Below are 18,817 nucleotides of genomic sequence, written 5' to 3' on the forward strand. Positions count from 1 at the left end.
AGAGACGGGGTTTCACCATGTTGACCAGGATGGTCTCGATCTCTTGACCTTGTGATCCACCCGCCTCGGCCTCCCAAAGTGCTGGGATTACAGGCTTGAGCCACCGCGCCCGGCCCCTAGTTCATATTCTTATCATTGTGGGCAACTTCAATGACTTTCTAATAAGCCTTTCTCAATCAGCCTCTTATCTTCAAATATATCTGTATACTGCTGTCAGAATAATACTCTAGAAAGAATAATTCTCTCATGGCATTCTTCAAACATCTTCCATGACTCTCTACTACTTATCAAATAAATTATAAAAGTGTTATCCTAGAAGTGAAGACATCCCACAATGTGGCTCTACTTTTCCTGTTTACTTTGTATATATGCACCCTATACTCAATCAAATGGACGAATTCATTTTTCCTGCCAAATTATTCCATATTATCTCCACTTGCTCATATTTTCTTCTCTCTGTTTCAACAAGTTATACAGACTCTTCTCTCAGTTGGAGTACTATCTACTTGAAGGTTTATCTAAAATGTCCTGATCCTATCACCTTAAGTCAAATATAATTTCTTTTCCTTTTAAATCATGCTACATCTATACATTTCTATTGGAATACTTTATAGGCCCACAACACATAGCAGTCTTTTGTTAAATTATTAGTTACTGCACTAAATTCAATTAACCAGCACACTTTATTCCATAAAAATTCTGAATTTTTACCATCAAGTAAAGAAAATACCATTTACATTTTATTGGAATGTATACCCATAGAGAAAAATAGACAATCTGTTTTCAAGATCCCAACAATGCTTATTTTGACTAGACTTATATAAACTTATTGTTAGTTAACAATTTTAACACAAAATCAAACTAATGGTTTTATAGATAACAACTCCACAAATCATCAGCTTGATATTGCTATAGAAACAGTTCTTTAATTTCAGCTGAAGGATTAAATAATTAAGGGAAGACCATTTAAAGTAAACACAGCTATCTTTCACCATAGTTACCCCGAGTTACTAAAAGAAAATAAGTGAAATTTAAAACTGTATGGTGTGCTTCCTTTTTTGTGATTTTGCCATGAACACATGTGCACACACAAATTGTTTATGTACTGGGGGAGAAAGCTGGAGAACTTAAGATAACCTTGTCTAAATATCAGAAGTGGAGTCATGACTGGGAACCTAAAAATAGGTAGAACTCTTTAATTGCAACAGCTTTTAAGATGCAATTAGAAATTAACAATGTGTTTATGGACATTTTTATGTTAGGTCACTGAAGTTACAGATAAATTTGAAAAACTTAAAAAAAACACTAATATGCTAAATTAAAGTAGAAATAGGAGTATAAGTATCACTGAATATTACAGGTTTTAAAAGTCATACAATACTAAAAAGAAGCCTCCTTCCTCATTAAAAATAGTTCAAGCCAGACGTGGTGGCTCACACATATAATCCTAGCACTTTGGGAGGCCGAGGCAGGTGGATCAACTGAGGTCAGGAGTTTGAGACCAACCTGGCCAAAATGATGAAACCCTATCTCTACTAAAAATACAAAAATTAGCTGGGTGGTGGGTGCCAGTAATCCCAACTACTCGGGAGATGGAGGCAGGAGAATCACTTGAACCTAAGAGGTGGCAGCTGCAGTGAGCCGAGATGGCACCACTGCACTCCAGCCTGGGCAACAAGAGCAAAACTCTATCTCAAAACAAAACAAAACAAAACAAAACCAGCAAATCTTTCAAAATTTTTACACGATTGTTTTGAATAAAATTTAGTTACAAAACTTTAAGAATAAAGAAACAATATAATATTCAAAGTAAGTTACGATGCTTGAAACTGAGAATAAAATAGTTTCTAAATATGCAAATTCAGAAGCAGGTGTTATAGTATTAATTGCAGAATCAAGAGTGATTTTGAATAAGAACTTTTACAGCAAAGAGATTATTGGCCTACTATACTAACAGAGGTTATAAAGCATATTTTTTTTTTCAGTTAGGGCATTAGGTATAAATTGAGAAATAAATTGTCATAAATGTTGGCTACACATGAGAAAAAGAAAATTGAACATAGGAAGCTAAATGTAAGCATTTGACTACAGTAGGCAAGAGATTACTTAGCCAAATACCCAAAAGATAGAGAGTCAGTGCCGGGCACGGTGGCTTACACCTATAATCCAACACTTTGGGAAGCCGAGGTGGGCAGATCACAAGGTCAGGAGTTCAAGACCAGCCTGGCCAAGATGTTGAAATCCCATCTTCTACTAAAAATATAAAAATTAGCCAGGCGTGGTGGCGTGTGCCTGTAATCCCAGGTACTTAGGAGGCTGAGGCAGGAGAATCATTTGAACCTGGGAGGCAGAGGTTGCAGTGAGCNAAAAATAGCCAGTTTCTTGCCTAGATATTCCAGGGAGATGGAATTTCGGGGAACTTTTGATAATCTTACAGTCTAAACAGATCAAAAGATGCATATACAAATTTAGTACTCACTGAAGAAGTATATGGGTTCTAGAAGTAAAATAAATTTTAAAGCAGTTTATAGTGATGCTAGTTACAGCATAACAGTCTTCAAAATTTTGCAGAAAACCCGCTTTTAAAGAATTTCTTATTAAAGCATACATAATTATTATCATATGAACATGAGTTCTAACTGAATTCAAGAAGCCCTCAGTTTTGGAATATATAAGGTAAGATAACTCATTCATACAGTTTCTCAATATTCAAACTATGTACCAATGAAACCCATACATTTCTACCACTAATAATTTATATTACTGCCTTCCTTGGGAAGAGTTTTAGAGAGGGATTATTACTAAGAGTAGGGACTTTTTTATTCTGTAGTTTATGATTTCAAAAAGATCTATATTTTGATCACCTAAAGCCAAATCTGAATGTTGCCAAGACTGACAACACAATAGAAATGCTATGAGGATTAAAAAAAAAAAAAATCAGTTCTTAAACTCATGCAAATAATGTCAGATGAACAACAAAATAAGAAGTCCAAAGGCAGCAAAACACAGTGTACAATTCAAGTGGACACCTGATTTTAAAAAACAAACAGCTAGAAAGTCTTGAAGGACAACTGGGAAAATCCAGTATGTATATTAGTTATTAATAACATAAGTAATAGTTAAATTTCCTAAGTGTGATTATTTTGAGAATGAAGGATAATAGCCTTGTACTTAGAGGAGATACATACTGACATATTTAGGCATGGATACATACTGACATATTTAGACATGAAGTGTTATGATGACTGCAATCAATTTTTAAAGGATTTGGTTTAAAAAAAAGTATGTGTAGACGGAGAGGGAAATGAGTATGCTCATCAAAGATAAAAAAGGACTGGTGAAGAGAAATCTTTTTTTTTTTTTTTTTTTTTAAACAGTCTACTTTTCAGACAACATATATAAAAGTGGCATAAGTACCCATGTATAGGGAGGGAAGAATGCTAAGAAAAGAGACTAGTAGGTCAAATGTAAACAAACAAAAATCCTTAATTGTCAATTTGGGTTAAAAGAAGGATAGGTTCCAGAGAAGCCCGAAAAGGTAAAGTCTTAAAAAGATCAACACACTAACTGGAAAACACTGCTTCACCGGAGAGAGGAGATGACAGGGATGGAGAACAGACAGAGAACAGAAAAAGAAAGAAGAGGAAGAAATGAAACTAACATTTTGAAAGCACACCCAGGCTGTCTCAACCAATTCTTACAATATTAACTGTATTTCTCTTTACTTGGTTTTGTTATACAACAGGAAGATAGTAAGTAACTTGCTAAAGGTCATAACAACTAATAAGACAGAGTCAGGAGCTCATCTTCGGTTTATCTGACCTCAGAGATCATGCTCCTACTGGCATACCAAAGTTGCCTACCTAGTGCTTTGTACTATGAGTTCAAATAATTTAGATTCTAGTTCTCTCACTGACTCATGGTAGTATTTTTTGTAACTTACTTACCCTTGTGTGAAATTATCAACATGCACACCTCTACTTAACAGAGATAAAGGATAGAAAACCTGAGCTTCTCAAACTAAAAGTTCAATAGGAAAAAAAAAAAGAATACAATCTTTTTTAATATTATTAAAATTTTTATTTTTCTGCCATTAACTATCAACTATATGTAATATTTGTTAATTACCAACTATAATATCAACAGTAATATCAACTGCAAAAAGGATTAAAAAAATGATTCAGAAGACTCATTCAACTTAGAAATACATATTTGTATTCTGAAATCTTACATATTTTTGAAACAGACTATAAAAATTCAGAATTACTTTAATAGAACACATGTATTTTCAGTAAATACTATTTCAGCTTACCTTTTTAATAGGTGATGTAGGTGTTGCTTGACCTGATGACACAGTAGGTGTTGTAACAGCTACAGTAGCTGCTTGTGTACTAGAAGTGTTGACATTAGTTACAGAAGCCAGGGGTTTTGTCTTATCTGTCAAAGACAAACAAGAGTCAAAGTTCCATCGAAATTTGTTCTCAGTAGTTGGGAAAAAATCATTTTATATACCATTTTTGTTTAAGGTGTTGTTAACTAAAAGTCTCTCCCCACTGCTATTCCTTTTCACAAGTGGGTTTTTCAGAGAGCTTCTAGAATTGTCTCAATATATATGCTGAAGTAAATAGTTCAGATAATATGAAAGGCACCCAACAAAGCTTCTGACAATTAAAAGCACAAATCTGACTTCTGTACTTTTAAAATGAATAAAAGGAAATTTAATTAAGATTTAAATTTGAATGCACGAATGCAATGTAACTAAAAATTTAATAATACCTATGTAATTTCCTAACAGATAAACAGCTATTATTACTGATGTAAAACTGATGGTTCCTCTTTAATCAAGGAAATCTAAAAGTGCTTTTATCAATAATTACCTCACATTCCTGTCAAACAGTATGGTTAAATGTCCCAAAGAGTATGTCTTCACACTCCTAAAAAGTCTAAAGTTAAATAGGCACAATATCATCTTCTTGGGAAATAATCCACCTAACTGTGTATAGAATCAATCAACAAATAAGTGTCCCCATTCTTCAAGTAGTGTGCTAGGTCTAGGTATATATCAGCCAATGAAAACACAAAATACCTTCACTTACGGTCTAGAAGGAGATATAAATAATAAATAAGATAAACCCCATGTACCACCATCCAACTTATTTACTTTGGACAGGGTCTTGTTCTGTTGCTCAGGCTGGGGTGCAGTGGTATGATCTCAGCTCACTGCAGCCTGTTACCTGGCTCAAGTGATCCTCCTATTTCAGACCCTTGAGTAGCTGGGACTACAGGTGTGTGCCACCAAGCCTAATCATTTTTGTATTTTCTGTAGAGCTGGGGCTTCACCATGTTGCCCAGGCTGGTCTCGAACTCGTGAGCATAAGCCATCCTCCAGACTTGGCCTCCCAAAGTGCTGAGATTACTAGCATGAACCACAACACCCAGCCCCCCCTTCCAACTTATTTTGTAAACATTATTAAGATTGTTGTAGTCTTTCTATCAATTTGATTTCAATAAAGAACGAAAAAGTCCTAAAGGAAAAAAAACCTAAAAGCAAAATGTACTTCTCTTTCTCATTTTCTCAACTACCTTTCACATTTGTAAATTGTTTGAAAGGTAATTAAAACTTATGATTGCACTCATTTTTATCTGCTTTATGAAAAGAGTAAGAACACTGAAGAAAACTGTTTTGGCAAATAATTTGTTTTGCAAAATTCCACAAAATAGTTATTTTATGTCAAATAGTTTCCCAAGGAATAATCTTACAAAAAGTAGAAAGAATAAATGGTTTACAAATTGTCAAATTAAGCTGTAGCTCTACAGGGAAATGGCTACTTTCTCAAGCTTGCCAAATAAAGTATGATAAAGCCTAGCTAATATTAAGAGTGAGAGGAAAGGAACCACACAGCATTTACATGGATTAATTCTTAAGGCAGAGTCAAAGTTTCCTGGCACAACTGACCACTAGCAACAGGAAGAACAAAATTATCATAGTACAATGCTTCAGAGGAACATTTAAAGTTAGCTCAGTGAGAAACTGAGTGGGCAGTAATTAGTATGTTTCAATTCCAAACTGGAAAAAATACAATGCAACTTGATGGTAATTAGTTAGATTTAATAGAATACTAGAGTTTTAAGAAAACTATCCAGGTCATACAGCCCGATTTTTCTCATTTTATAATCAAAGAAATTCAACTAAAAGATATTAGAAGATTTGCTAGTTAGTGGTTAAACTGGCCTAAGGTCTCCTGTTTGCTTTAAGTAGCTCCTTGGTATCTAACACTGAACAGTGAATTGTATACAAACAAGGGCCAATGAAGAAAAAATTTAGTTAGCAAAAACTAGAAATCTTTGAAAGAGATGCCTGGACTTCTAGTTCTTGAATTCTACTACAAAAGTAGTAAAAGACTTGAAATTTAAGTTAGGAGAGCTGAGTCCAAGTCTAGACTTTCTTGCGTACATAGTTCAGTTTGTAATGATATATTTGACTACAGACTGATAGCTAAGTAATGTCTCCCAGGGAGGAGATTAACTGCATAAAAATAACTTTAGGCTACAGGTTGAGTATGGTGGCTCATGCCTGTACTCCTGGCACTTTGGGAGGCCAAGGTGGGAGGATAGCTTGAGGACAGGAATTCAAGACTAGCCTCAGCAAAATAGTTAACCCTACAAAAAATAAAAATAAAACTAGGTAACTAGGTGTGTGTGGCGACATGTGTCTGTTGTCCCAGCTACTAGAGAAGCTGAGGAGGGAGGATCGCTTGAATCCAGGAGTTTGAGAATAAGGTAAATGTGCCTCAGAAGAGAAACAGATATAACTATTAACAGATAGTTAATAGAATACAATAACTAAAAAATAAATTACACAGATAAAGTTATAAAAATGGATTTATGGACAAATATAAAAAACTAGCTTTTGGGTGAAAAAACCAAGATGTATAACAATTCCTACCATATTAAAAAAACACAAAACGATATTATAATTTTTTTTTTGAGATGGAGTCTCGCTCTGTTGCCAGAATGGAGTGCAGTGGCACGATCTTGGGTCCCTGCAACCTCTGCCTCCTAAGTTCAAGTGATTCTCCTGGCTTAGCCTCCCAAGTAACTGGTACTACCGGTGCATACCACAACACCCACCTAAGTTTTGTATTTTTAGTAGAGACATGTTTCACCAGGTTGGCCAGGATGGTCTCAATCTCTTGACCTCATGATCCACCCACCTCAGCCTCCTGCAAAGTGCTGGGATTACAGGCGTAAGCCACAGCGCCTGGCCTATAATTGTTAAATATTACTTATGAATGCATAGATGTAGCAGTATACAAATGAGCTAGAAGGTTATAGAAAAAAACTCATGATAGTGATTGCCTTTGGGAAGGAAGGAAAGGGAAACAGACTAGGGTTGGTGGCTAAAAAAGACAATACTGTTTTAACTTTATTTAAAAAATGGAAGTTAATATGATTAAATGTCACAGTTGTTAAAGTCTTAAGTCTAGGTTGTTGGAATATGAATGTTTATTATATTATACTTTTCTGTATCTTTAAAATTTCTCAAAACAAGGCAAATTCCCCCACACCCTCACAGGAAACAGTTTTTACTCCATTTCTACTTTATTATTCTTAGGGAAAATTTGGGATGCTGCTGTGACCACATTCCTGGACATCTGGACCTCAGAAGCAACAGGAGCATTTTTGAATTGCTGAGAACCCATTCACAACCTATATGTACTTAAGGGAGTCTTAGAAGTCTCTGCAACTTCTTTAAATATAGGTCGGGCGAAACACAGAGGTGAACAGCCTCCAGATAATTAGAGAATAATAAATTTACAACTATAAGTAAGTTGTTAATATTCACTGAAAGATAGTTTATTAGTTTGGCAGTATCTAAACAAGTAGCAAATCAGTCTGAAAAATTTAAAAATTAAATCTGATCTTATTTTACACTGCAACAAAATTCAATGAAAATTCCATTTATCCTCCAATTTTACCTGTTTCAGCTTCTGATTCTGAGTCATCTTCCTCATCTTCTTCACTAGAGCAGCTAGACTCATCTTTCTTTCCTTCTTCTTCTTCATCAGCCTTTTCTTGTTCCAGAGATTCAATACGGGATGCATTTTTCTCTGGTTCAATAATCAATGTCTCTTTGCTGTTAAAGGAAAACAATGTTCGAATGAATATAAACACAAAAGGCTAAAATACATTCATTCTTCCCAGATCCACAGTAATCATGACTGTGGCTATTAGGCCAATTCATTCATAACAGTAACAAACGTACTTGACTATTTTACTCACTTTTTAAAGGTCTTCTGTGACTGATTATTGTCCATATTTGCTGTAGATTCAATTAGTGGAGATTTCTTATCCCGTTTTTCACTATGGAGCTTTGTACAAAGTTATGCAAAGGAAAATAAAAAAACTATTAAAATAATATTGCTAAGAGTTTAAAATAATAACAGCAGTTTTTCAGACAATAAATAAGACAAAACAAAAAAATAAACAAAATATTTTTTGTTTTATCTGAAAAGGAAAGGGCTTGGATAAAGAATGAAATGGACTAGACAATTAAAAAGCTCCAAGCAGGGCTAACGGATTTTTACAACCCTCCAATTTTACTGAAAAAGTTGAGATCCACTAACCACTTAAGATGGCTGAGAATATTTTACTTAAAAAAAACTGCTTCCTAGTGACGTAACTTCTTGCTTATCTAGGACCTGCTACTGGATATATGAGATTTTATGGATTCCATCTTTTAAGTAAAACTCTCTAATGAAATTATAAAAACATATTATTCTTGAGGACATATACATCTAAGTATTCATTCATATACACATAAGTACTACCATTTAGTGAAACTTAAGGATAACTTAAAACCACAAAGTACAAAACATCACAAGAGTACTTCTGTAACTGTCTCAAATTCAAAGTTATTAAGATAATTAAGTAATATGGGCAATTTTTAGAGAGTCGTCAAACATACCAGATTTTGTTTCTTTTGCAACTCTTCCAAATATCCTAAAATGTCTTCATCTGCTACATCAAAGGCTGTTTGGCCCTAGGTAGGAAACAAGGGAGAGGGGGGTGGCGATGGTCAAAATCATAAAATGCCTTCAGTAATTCTGTACAATTTTGTATAAAGAAGTTGATAACATTTTTTACAGTGGTTATAAATGATATAATAACTAATGTAAACACATACAACTCTAAGGAAATGTACACAAAATGTACGTGAGACAAAAGCTGAGAATATCTTCCCTTTTTTTTGGTAGTAGCTTTATTGAGATATAATTCATATACCATATAAATCACTCATTTAAAGGGTGTAATTCAATGGTTTTATGGATATTCACAGAGTTGTTCAACTATCACAATAATTAATTTAAAATGTTTTTATCATCCTAAGAAGAAGGAACATATCCTTTAGTAGTCACTGTCTACACCCAGCCCGAGGCAACCACTAATCTACTTTCTGTCTCTATAGATCTGCCTGTGCTAGATATTTCATCTAAATGGAATCATACACTATATGGTCCTTCATGATGGGTTTCTTTCACTCTACATGTTCTCAAGGTTCATGCATGTTATAGCATGTATCATTACTTCATTTCTTTTGATGAATATTATTCCATTGCATGATATATACATTTTGCTAATCTAGTCATCAGGTGAACATTTACATTTGCTTTTTGTCTATGATGAATAATGCTGCTATGAGCACTCATGTACAAGTTTTTGTGTGGACACCTGTTTTCATTTTCTTTGATATACAGCTAAGAGTGAAATTGCTGGGTCATTTAACCTTTTGAGGCCTATTTCTTTTTGATGACCTCCTAAAACTTAAATTCTTGTTAGGGTAATAAAACATATATATATGCTGTTTAGCATTTGGCCAGCCACAGTTAGTTCAGATGAACATATGTCAATCTATTTTAATTCACTGTGAAAGAGAAAATTTCAAAGAGCTGCTAACTAAACATACTAAGAATTTTTCTCCACTGTCTGCATTAGTCCTTATCATAGCCCTACCATTACAAGTTTCCAGGATGCTTAAAAGTTCATTATTTAGAATATAGTCTTCTTTATATGTTATCCAGTATATGATCTTTTCACAGGAAAAAATTTGTTTTTAGTGACAAAATATATAATTCTGAAAGAAAGTTCAAATTTCTTAACAGTATTCCTATATCCATAACAACATCAGAATAGATAGATAATAATGGCTTCTACAATCACATTAATTTTTCCATTTAAAAACAACAACCCTCGATTCTATACCAACATCAGGATGTTAACATGTATTCAGAAAGGAGCTAATTTCCAAACACTATAAAACAAACTATAAAAGCTAGCCAATATCTGAGCTATTTTTCCCACTGTCTGTCAATAAAATAAAAAAGTTACTGTTTACAAAGGCTTTTTTTTTTTTTTGAGACAGGATCTCACTCTGTTGCCAAGGTTGGAGTACACTGGCACAATTGTGGCTCACTGCAGCCTCAACCTCCTGGAGCTCAGGTGATCCTCCCACTTCAGCCTCCTGAGGAGCTGGGACCACAGGTACATACCTCCATGCCAGATTAGTTTTTGTATTTTTTTTTTTTGTAGAGATCGAGTTTCACCATGTTGCCTAGGCTGGTTTTCAACTCCAGGGCTCAGGCGATCCACCCACCTCCACCTCCCAAAGTGCTGACATTATAGGAATGAGCCACTGTGCCCAGCCCTATAAAGTGTATCTTAAAAGTATATAAAATATTGCTTTTTCAAAACAGGTGAGTGTGTATTTAAGATCTGCAAGATTCAAAAATACTTATCATACTTGCCTTTTTTGCTAGAAAGTCTTTCCAGTAGGAATTTAAGAGACAATCTATCCTTTCCCACTCAGTCCAAGATAAAAAGTTTTAGTTTTAACAAGCTTTTCTCCCATTTCAATCTTGGGAAATAGAAGCCAAGATTTAAATTCCTGAAGAATAAATAGTTCTGAAATCAAATAACTGGCTCAAAACTTAAGGTGCCCCTTAAATTAGAAATGCATGCTAATTTTAGTTTTGCTATATCATATGCTTTATATATTTTTAAACTGTTAGTAATGCTATACTTTTAATGTAAATAGTGTTAGATTATGTTATGTGGAAATAAGTTACTGACTTCTTTTTAAATATCAGTTTAAACATTAACAACCCTTCTATGAATGAACTACCCCAACTTGAAAATGTTTGAGGTGTAATTAAATTTTTGTTGCAGTTAAATGCAATGGGGTCACTTTAATAACCAAAGAATTCTCCTCTTTAAGAATAAGAAATTGGATTACCCTACTTTTTTTTTTCACTTTCTCCCTTGATAAATGAGTCTACTTTGCAAACAGCAGCTGATGCAGAATAGAAACTAGAGTAAAATATGGGCTATAAAATAAGAATTTCTAATTTCAAAAAAAGCACACTCATCAACTTAACTCAGTAACTTAAACAATCTGTAGCACAGTTATAAAGCTAAAAGTTGTGCAGTTACAAACATTGTTTGGTTCTTAACTACCATAGGGCTACTGTGCTTCACTGATAGAGTATAAACACAGTATGGTATTTATACTCAAATACCAGGCAACAAAGGAGGACACAATGCTGAGGTACGAGAACCTAAGAACTCTGTCAAGAGACCTATCTTAAAAGAAAAATAAATACTTAAAAAAAAAATCAGTCCAATTCATCTGTTAAGAGTCACAGACACACTAGAGACATTATAAGTCTAACTTCATAGCCTCTTCATTTTTCTTTACTCACTTATTCTAACCAAATTGTTTTTTTACGTATGACCTCTTCATCTTCACAACAACCAGTAACTTAGCCGGGACAAGTATTAGAACAATTCTCACTGTATAGATGAAGAAACTCAGTCTGAATGCATGGTATTTTCCCAAGGTCACACAGGTCATTAACAGAAAATGAAAATAGAATCTACGTCTCTACTACTCTACTGTGTCATTTTGTCTTTATCAAAAATAAAAATAAGTTCAGGTGGAATTAGGGTAAAAAATATCCTTGTGTCCATTAATAGCAGAAATAGCTTTGTTACTCATTTAAATCTTTATAATGAGTTATATTAAGCCAAAAATTTGTCTGCTAACCATTGTATTAATTCAGTAAGAGAAATTCCAAACAGAAAAGCATTGTAGTCAATATTTAAAGAAAGAACAACATTTAGGTACATTCTAGCAAAGCCATCCTTTTAATAAAGAAAGCAAATAAAACCCATTATATTTAAAATCTGTATCACACAACTTATAAAAATGAATTTAAATGACAGTAAATATGTATGACAGTTTGCAAATGATTTAAAGAAATGAGACCAAAATCCCTAAATACAGGATTTCTCCCATTTCATGTAGAAAGAGTTTCAGATTTTCTACGTGATTTGTTACACTTACTATATTGTACATTATTTTCCCAAATCATGTCTTCTATTACTAAATAATTTAGCTAAACTCTGGTAGTATCTTAAGTGCACATCTTTAACGTCATTTAAAAAAAATTTAGTAAAAATGTTCAATCTGTAAGTACTAAGAAGGCATCAAATGACAATATAAATTCACATAGGCAGGCTTATATAATTAAGACAAAGTAATTTATTTTGATTGAACATGATATATGACATGTTATTTTAAAATGCAGACAATAAAAAAGTTTAATTCATACATGCAAGGTTATTAAATTAAAATTTTAAAAATCAAGGTCTTAGAGCTTCTCAAAAGAAAAAAAAAATGCTTGTATTTAGATATATTTATGGCACAAAGGCCTTTAAAATGCTATAGATATTATGTAGCTCCTCACTATAAAAAACAGTCTTTAACATCTTGATTTTTAAAAGAAAAATAATATTTTGATATATAAAATATAAAAAATAAAATTTACATTTTTATAACTTATTAGTAACTCGAAAAATAAAAGATGAGGAAACTAAGCTTCTGTTATAGTAATTTTTAAAAAATGGATATAAGGCAAAATAATTTTATATCCACTCCTTCTCTGAGAGCAAAATTATGATAACTGTATGGCATAGAAATAAGACAATTGTAGGCCAGATGCAAATAAAATAATTTTTCTCATACATACAATATATTGTGTATGTTTCACTAGAATACTGATTCAGTAGGGGAAATACACTATGTTTAAACTTGGAAGTGAAATAATCCTTTTTGGAAACCATTTCAATTAATAAGCTTCTCTCATCTAGTTCTTATCTGGAGGCTACTGTTACTAAATGAATCAATTATCAGCACTGCCCATATGAATGGAAATGTGTAAAGGGTCGCTGTTTGGGAGAGAAACAGGAATGCAGACCAGAGTTCAGGGGCTAATAGGCAGCTGCTAATTTTTTTTCAAAAAAAATTTCTGAAGGGTAATTTCTACATAAAAAGAGAGACAACATGACTTGCAAAGCTAAAATTAGCTGTTTTTTTACTTAAACAGCATCAATATTTATTTGTCTTCTAATACTGATAACAAAACAACTATTACGATGAAAAACAACAGAGAAAGCAAATTACTAAAAGTTTTAATTAAAAATTCAAGCCAAAGATTTTTGTATTTGTATATTAATGAAAACCAATCATTCCCCCAAATTTTTTGACTTTCCTTAAGACTTTTACCAATTCCTATGATTTTCATGCCTTCATATTTCTTATATAAAATATATTTTTAAATCAGTTAATGAAAATATATTATTTAGGACTCTATTCCAAAAACAGCAAAAGAATTAGATAGCCCTATTTTGAATACAGATGAGATCATTTTATGAGTGTCTGCCACATAACCTATGATATTATCCTACAAAATGCAATACACAAGGAACATTCTATGGAAGAGTAATTAAACTCACTAGAGGAGACATGTTTTGAATTCTCCCTGATATTTATTATCTACCAACATAGAATGGAAAGAGACTAGCAGGAATACTGGTGACTATTTACAGACTGATCGTATCTAAAAAGGAGTAGAGGAGAAAAGTGCAGTCTAACAAGAAACCTGATCATCTGAATCTTTTCAAGATTTTGTGAAAAACACTTGTACGACACTTTCTCCCTCCCTCTTTCTATCTAATTGTGGTATTAAGTATATCATTTACCTCACTGAACTGTTTTCTCATCTGCTAAATTAGGAGACAAGATGATGTTGCATTTCAATGATCCCCTCTGGCATAAAACTTCATAGTTTTTACTGTCCTCACCTGCTGTAAGACCTCATTACTCATGTCACTTAGAGAACTACTCTAAGCAAGCTAAAACACCATCAGCTAAAGAATGAGAAACATTCTTCTACATGTGTTCCAACTCAGGGGGGTGGCAGAAAACACTCACATAGGAATGTAATATTTTCTCAGCTTCTGAATTCCTAAGAACGTCGTACCAATTCAAGTATCCAAATCTACATGTATGGCAATCTGATTACTGAAAGAGTAATACTTCTTTCTTTGAAGCACGAGGCCAGAACTACCTCATATGGTAGCTGAAAAGACTTAAACCATTAATTAGTTAAGTCAGTTGACTGAAAAAATGTTTTATACAGTTGATAAAAATTCAATTATATAGTGTAATCCTTATAACTTTTTGAGACTACATTTCTAAATATAGTTTCTAAAACTATATTTCTAAAAGTTAAAACATTAAAATACTTTAAAAGGCCTACCACTTTGTTGACCATCTCCATATCACAGAGATTGTCCACTAAAATTCGACATGCTTCTTCTTTACCCCAATGTGCTGCAGCATGAAGAGGTGTCCAGCCATCATAGTCTTTAATATTAACATCATATCCTGCCTGTATTAAAAGTCTAAAGAAATTATAGTGAATTAGACAATCATTAAAATCTAGAAACAAAGAAACATGATCAAAAGCTTTCTACCCATGCAATTTAACTAGAATTTTCAATTAATTTATTTTCAGAATTCACATCCTTCTCACTCAATGAATTAATTATGGCAAATACAAAGTAATTCTCAGAAAAAACTCAGAGAAAGAGGAGCCTGAGTCACTGCCATAATAATGCAGTTTTAATTAATTTTCAGTGACTCTAAGTCTTATGGTTTGGTATGACACTGATTAATTCTTGTGAATATGACTTGTAAGTGAAATTTTCACAGAAAAGCCCATAATTTTTAAACATAAAACCAAAAACTGATGAATCAATTTGTATGCAAAACTGATTTATTGCAGGAACTATCATCTTCAGGTTTTCATATATCATCTCAGGCTAAATGTTTTTTAAAAATATACTGGAATCAAAGAAGCTTGTTTTGTAATCTTTCTGTTGCCTGCAATTCAGGAGCTGAAAATTTCCAAAAGAAAATGACAATCTGACTGTTAGGAACAAAACAAAGCCAAAAAGCATATTCCAAAGAGTCAGATCTATTTTTCTGAGCAGTAGAAAGCAGATACTCCAATCATCAACAAGCTAGAAAACAGAAACACATTTTAATAAAATGCAAAGAATTACATAAATTATGTTAGTATGCCCTTCTAACTACATATTGACAACATCCTTTATTTTACTTAGACATTAAGCTCACAGAGAGCAAGGATGGGTCTATAAACTGCACATAGCATAGCCCCACACAAACAGGCGAACGAACGCTAAATACAACTCATGAAATCTAGTTAACCTTTACCTTACTTTCCAAGATGTTGAGCTTGAGGACCTTCTTTTTACCTACAGGAGGTGGTAGTGACAGCTAAAGTATAATCCCCCTTCATTTATTTAAGAACAAATCTTGTATTTCATAACAATATCTAATACAGCTGTTTCTAATGCTGTTTCCATAACAGAACTATCTGAAGAGGTTGTTTTTTAAAAACAGATTCCCCAGCTCACCCCAGTATTACTCAATTAATCAGCATATGGGGAGATGGACCCTAATAATCTATTATTCTTAAGCCTTCCATATGATTCTATCATTGCCTGTCACCTGCCTGTAGACCAACATTTAAGAGCCATGATCTAAAGAAAAGTTAAAAGATGTAAGTCCAAAGAAATATCTCCAGTGACATATATTACCATAAACCTTATTAGAAGAGGTTGAAACAATACAGGAACATAAGAGAAAAATGCTGTTCCCCATTAAGAAATATGAACTACAATAATGTCAAATATGCTAAGCAAAATTTTAAAGTACTTGTTGTAAATCTGTGTGGAGAGGAAAGAGAGAGATAGATAAATTTTTTCAACATAAAAAAAGATGGTGTCCATATTCAAGGAGCTTTTAATGGAAGTGAAACAACAACCAACTCTCATGGATAGGTTCTGTGAATAGACATGCAATAGGAGTACAAAACTGAAAAGCATCACAATCAAATTGAAAGGAGCTGTGTGTGTTTGTGAGGGAGAGAAAGCATGAAGAAGGTTATATTTGAAACAGATCTTTTCCATTTAATTTTATTTCATATACATTTTAATTATCTTTCATAAATAATAAGTTCACAAAGTTAAAGAAAAAAATAATAAAAGGATATACAGGGAAGTCACTCTCTCACTGCTGACCTTTAGCCAACTAGTTTGCCTTTCTCCAAAATAACCATACTATTAATTTTTATGGGATTCTTACAGAACAATTTCATGCATATATAAGCAAATATGATTTTAATTTTTTTAACAATAAAGACATACTTGGATCCTTGATTTTGACATTTCATAATATATCCTAGTGCTCTCTCTCTCTGTAACAATAAGATTTCTCATTCTTGTTTTAATAATTGCAGAATATTCCAGTGAAAGCATATATCATAATTTATTAAACCATTCTCTTATTCCTATTATAAACAATGCTGCTGGCACATATCTTACTTCCTATGTGAGTGAAAGCATGTGTAAAAAACAATTCCCAGAGGGAGAATTAGGGAACTAAAGAATAACTGTTAATTTTGATTGAATCTGCTCAAATATCATTTCTACTAGTAAAAGTGCCTTTTCCTTACAACCTGCCAACAGGGTGCCAAATGTTTTGATCTTTGCCACTTGACAGATGTAAAAGGGCAACTCATTGTAGCTTTATTTGCACTTAATTATGAATAAAGTTGAGCAATTATTTTTCGTATGCTTAAGGGCCTTTAACTGATTCAAAGGATTGACCAGAATTTGCCTCCAAGTTGAGGAAACGGTGAATAAAGGCATCTAGACAGAAACAAGAGAAGGCATTAAGATATCATGACAGAACTTCAATAGATATATATAACTGGCACAATTCATACTTTAAGGTTAACAGTGGTAGCTTAGCTTAAAAGGAAGACAGTTGAGTTTAAAATTTCTCCTGATCCCACTAAGAATTAATAAAGGACTTTGGGAGCTTGGATAACCTAAATACAAAGATCATTTGGAAGCAGTCCAGAAACCTATTTTGCAATGTAATCTAGTACTCATATATATGTTTACAGAAACAAGTGTTTTAAGAAACATTCTTACTTTTACTATAAGTAATACTCTTTAATATTTCCAATCCTGTTTTTTTTTGAGATGGAGTCTTACTCTGTTGCCCATCTGGAGTGCAGTGGCATGAACTTGGCTCACTGCAAGCTTTGCCACCCAGGTTCAAGTGATTCTCCTGCCTCAGCCTCCCAAGTAACTGGGATTACAGGCACCTGCCACCGCACCCGGCTAATTTTTTGTATTTCTAGTAGAAACGGGTTTTCACCATCTTGTCCAGGCTAGTCTTGAACTCCTGACCTCGTGATCCCGCCTCTGCCTCCCAAAGTGCTGGGACTACAGGCGTGAGCCACTGCACCCAGCCAGTATTTTCCATTCTTTAAAAAAATGTTGGAAACTCACTAAATTAATTTCATAACCTGTTTGAAAAGTTGTGGATTAGAGAGAGTCAAATGGACAAGGAAATTAATTAAAAGGCAACACTACCATACTATTCTTAGAAAAAGGCCTAAATTATTGAAGTTGAATAGAGATTGAAAAGAGGATGAGGATCGGGGAGGATGGCCGACTAGGAACAGCAGGATTACAGCTCCCAGTGAAAGTGCAGAGGGTGAGTGGACGCCGCATTTCCAGATGGATTTTTATTGCCTACAGGAGATTCCCAGGCTGAGGAGCCCCAGGGGTCGCCAGCACAGCTGCTTCAGCCTGCGCGACTGCTTTGCCTGTGCCCTGGCGCGGTGGTTCTCCATACAAAAGACACTAGTCCAGGTGCCCTCTTAGCTGGCGATAGGAACCCAGAGATGGCAGAGTCACCCATTCATCTGAAATAGCGAGCCAGGCCAGGAGATTCCCAGGCAAAAAAACCGCCAGGAATCTCAGCGCCGCTGTTTAAGCCACCTCAGTGAGTCGCGCTAGGGGATATCCCGGTGCCTCTTCAATAGGGAGAGAGTGGACCATTTAACAACAACAACAACAAAACAACAACAACAAAAAAGACTCTGAGTCAGGGAGCCCGGTGAACAGACTCGGCTGGTCCCACCACCCTCCACCCCCCCAACCCCCCCAAAAAAACCCAGTAATTGAAAACGCTGTGGGTTGAGAGTTTCACAGCAAGCACAGCTGAACCTGGGACGGTCTGGCTCTGAGGGGGAGGGGCGTCTACCATTACTGAGACACTCCACCACTATGGAGGCAGTCTGACAATCGCTGAGGCAGCCCGCTGTTGCCAAGGCAACCTGCCACTACTGAGAGAGTACGCCATAACAGAGGCGGGCCACCATTGCCAAGGCAGTTCTAACTACACCCATATAAACAGGACTGCAGGGAAGATCACACGGCAGCTGGGCGGAGCCCACAGCAGCTCAGCAAAGCTTCTGCAGGCAGACAGTGACTAGGCTGCCTCCTCGCTGGGCAGGGCAGCCCTGAAAAA

At 34.4% G+C, this 18,817-nt stretch overlaps 1 protein-coding gene across 13 annotated transcripts in view; it reads right to left on the reverse strand.

The window, feature by feature from the left end:
• The window catches only part of PPP1R12A (protein phosphatase 1 regulatory subunit 12A), a 158,904-nt gene that overhangs the window by 41,166 nt on the left and 98,921 nt on the right, over positions 1–18,817 (reverse strand). For all 13 annotated transcript variants that reach the window (XM_017543461.2, XM_017543462.2, XM_017543468.2 and 10 more), the window contains exons 5-9: positions 14,661–14,805; positions 8,969–9,043; positions 8,284–8,372; positions 7,980–8,137; positions 4,313–4,437 (exon numbers count right to left, since the gene is read on the reverse strand). In XM_017543461.2, the coding sequence (XP_017398950.1) occupies positions 4,313–4,437; positions 7,980–8,137; positions 8,284–8,372; positions 8,969–9,043; positions 14,661–14,805 (592 nt within the window). The remainder of the gene's footprint in view (positions 1–4,312; positions 4,438–7,979; positions 8,138–8,283; positions 8,373–8,968; positions 9,044–14,660; positions 14,806–18,817) is intronic.

Source organism: Cebus imitator, unplaced genomic scaffold (genome assembly GCF_001604975.1).
Source record: "Cebus imitator isolate Cc_AM_T3 unplaced genomic scaffold, Cebus_imitator-1.0 Scaffold156, whole genome shotgun sequence".
Classification (NCBI taxonomy): Eukaryota; Metazoa; Chordata; class Mammalia; order Primates; family Cebidae; genus Cebus; species Cebus imitator.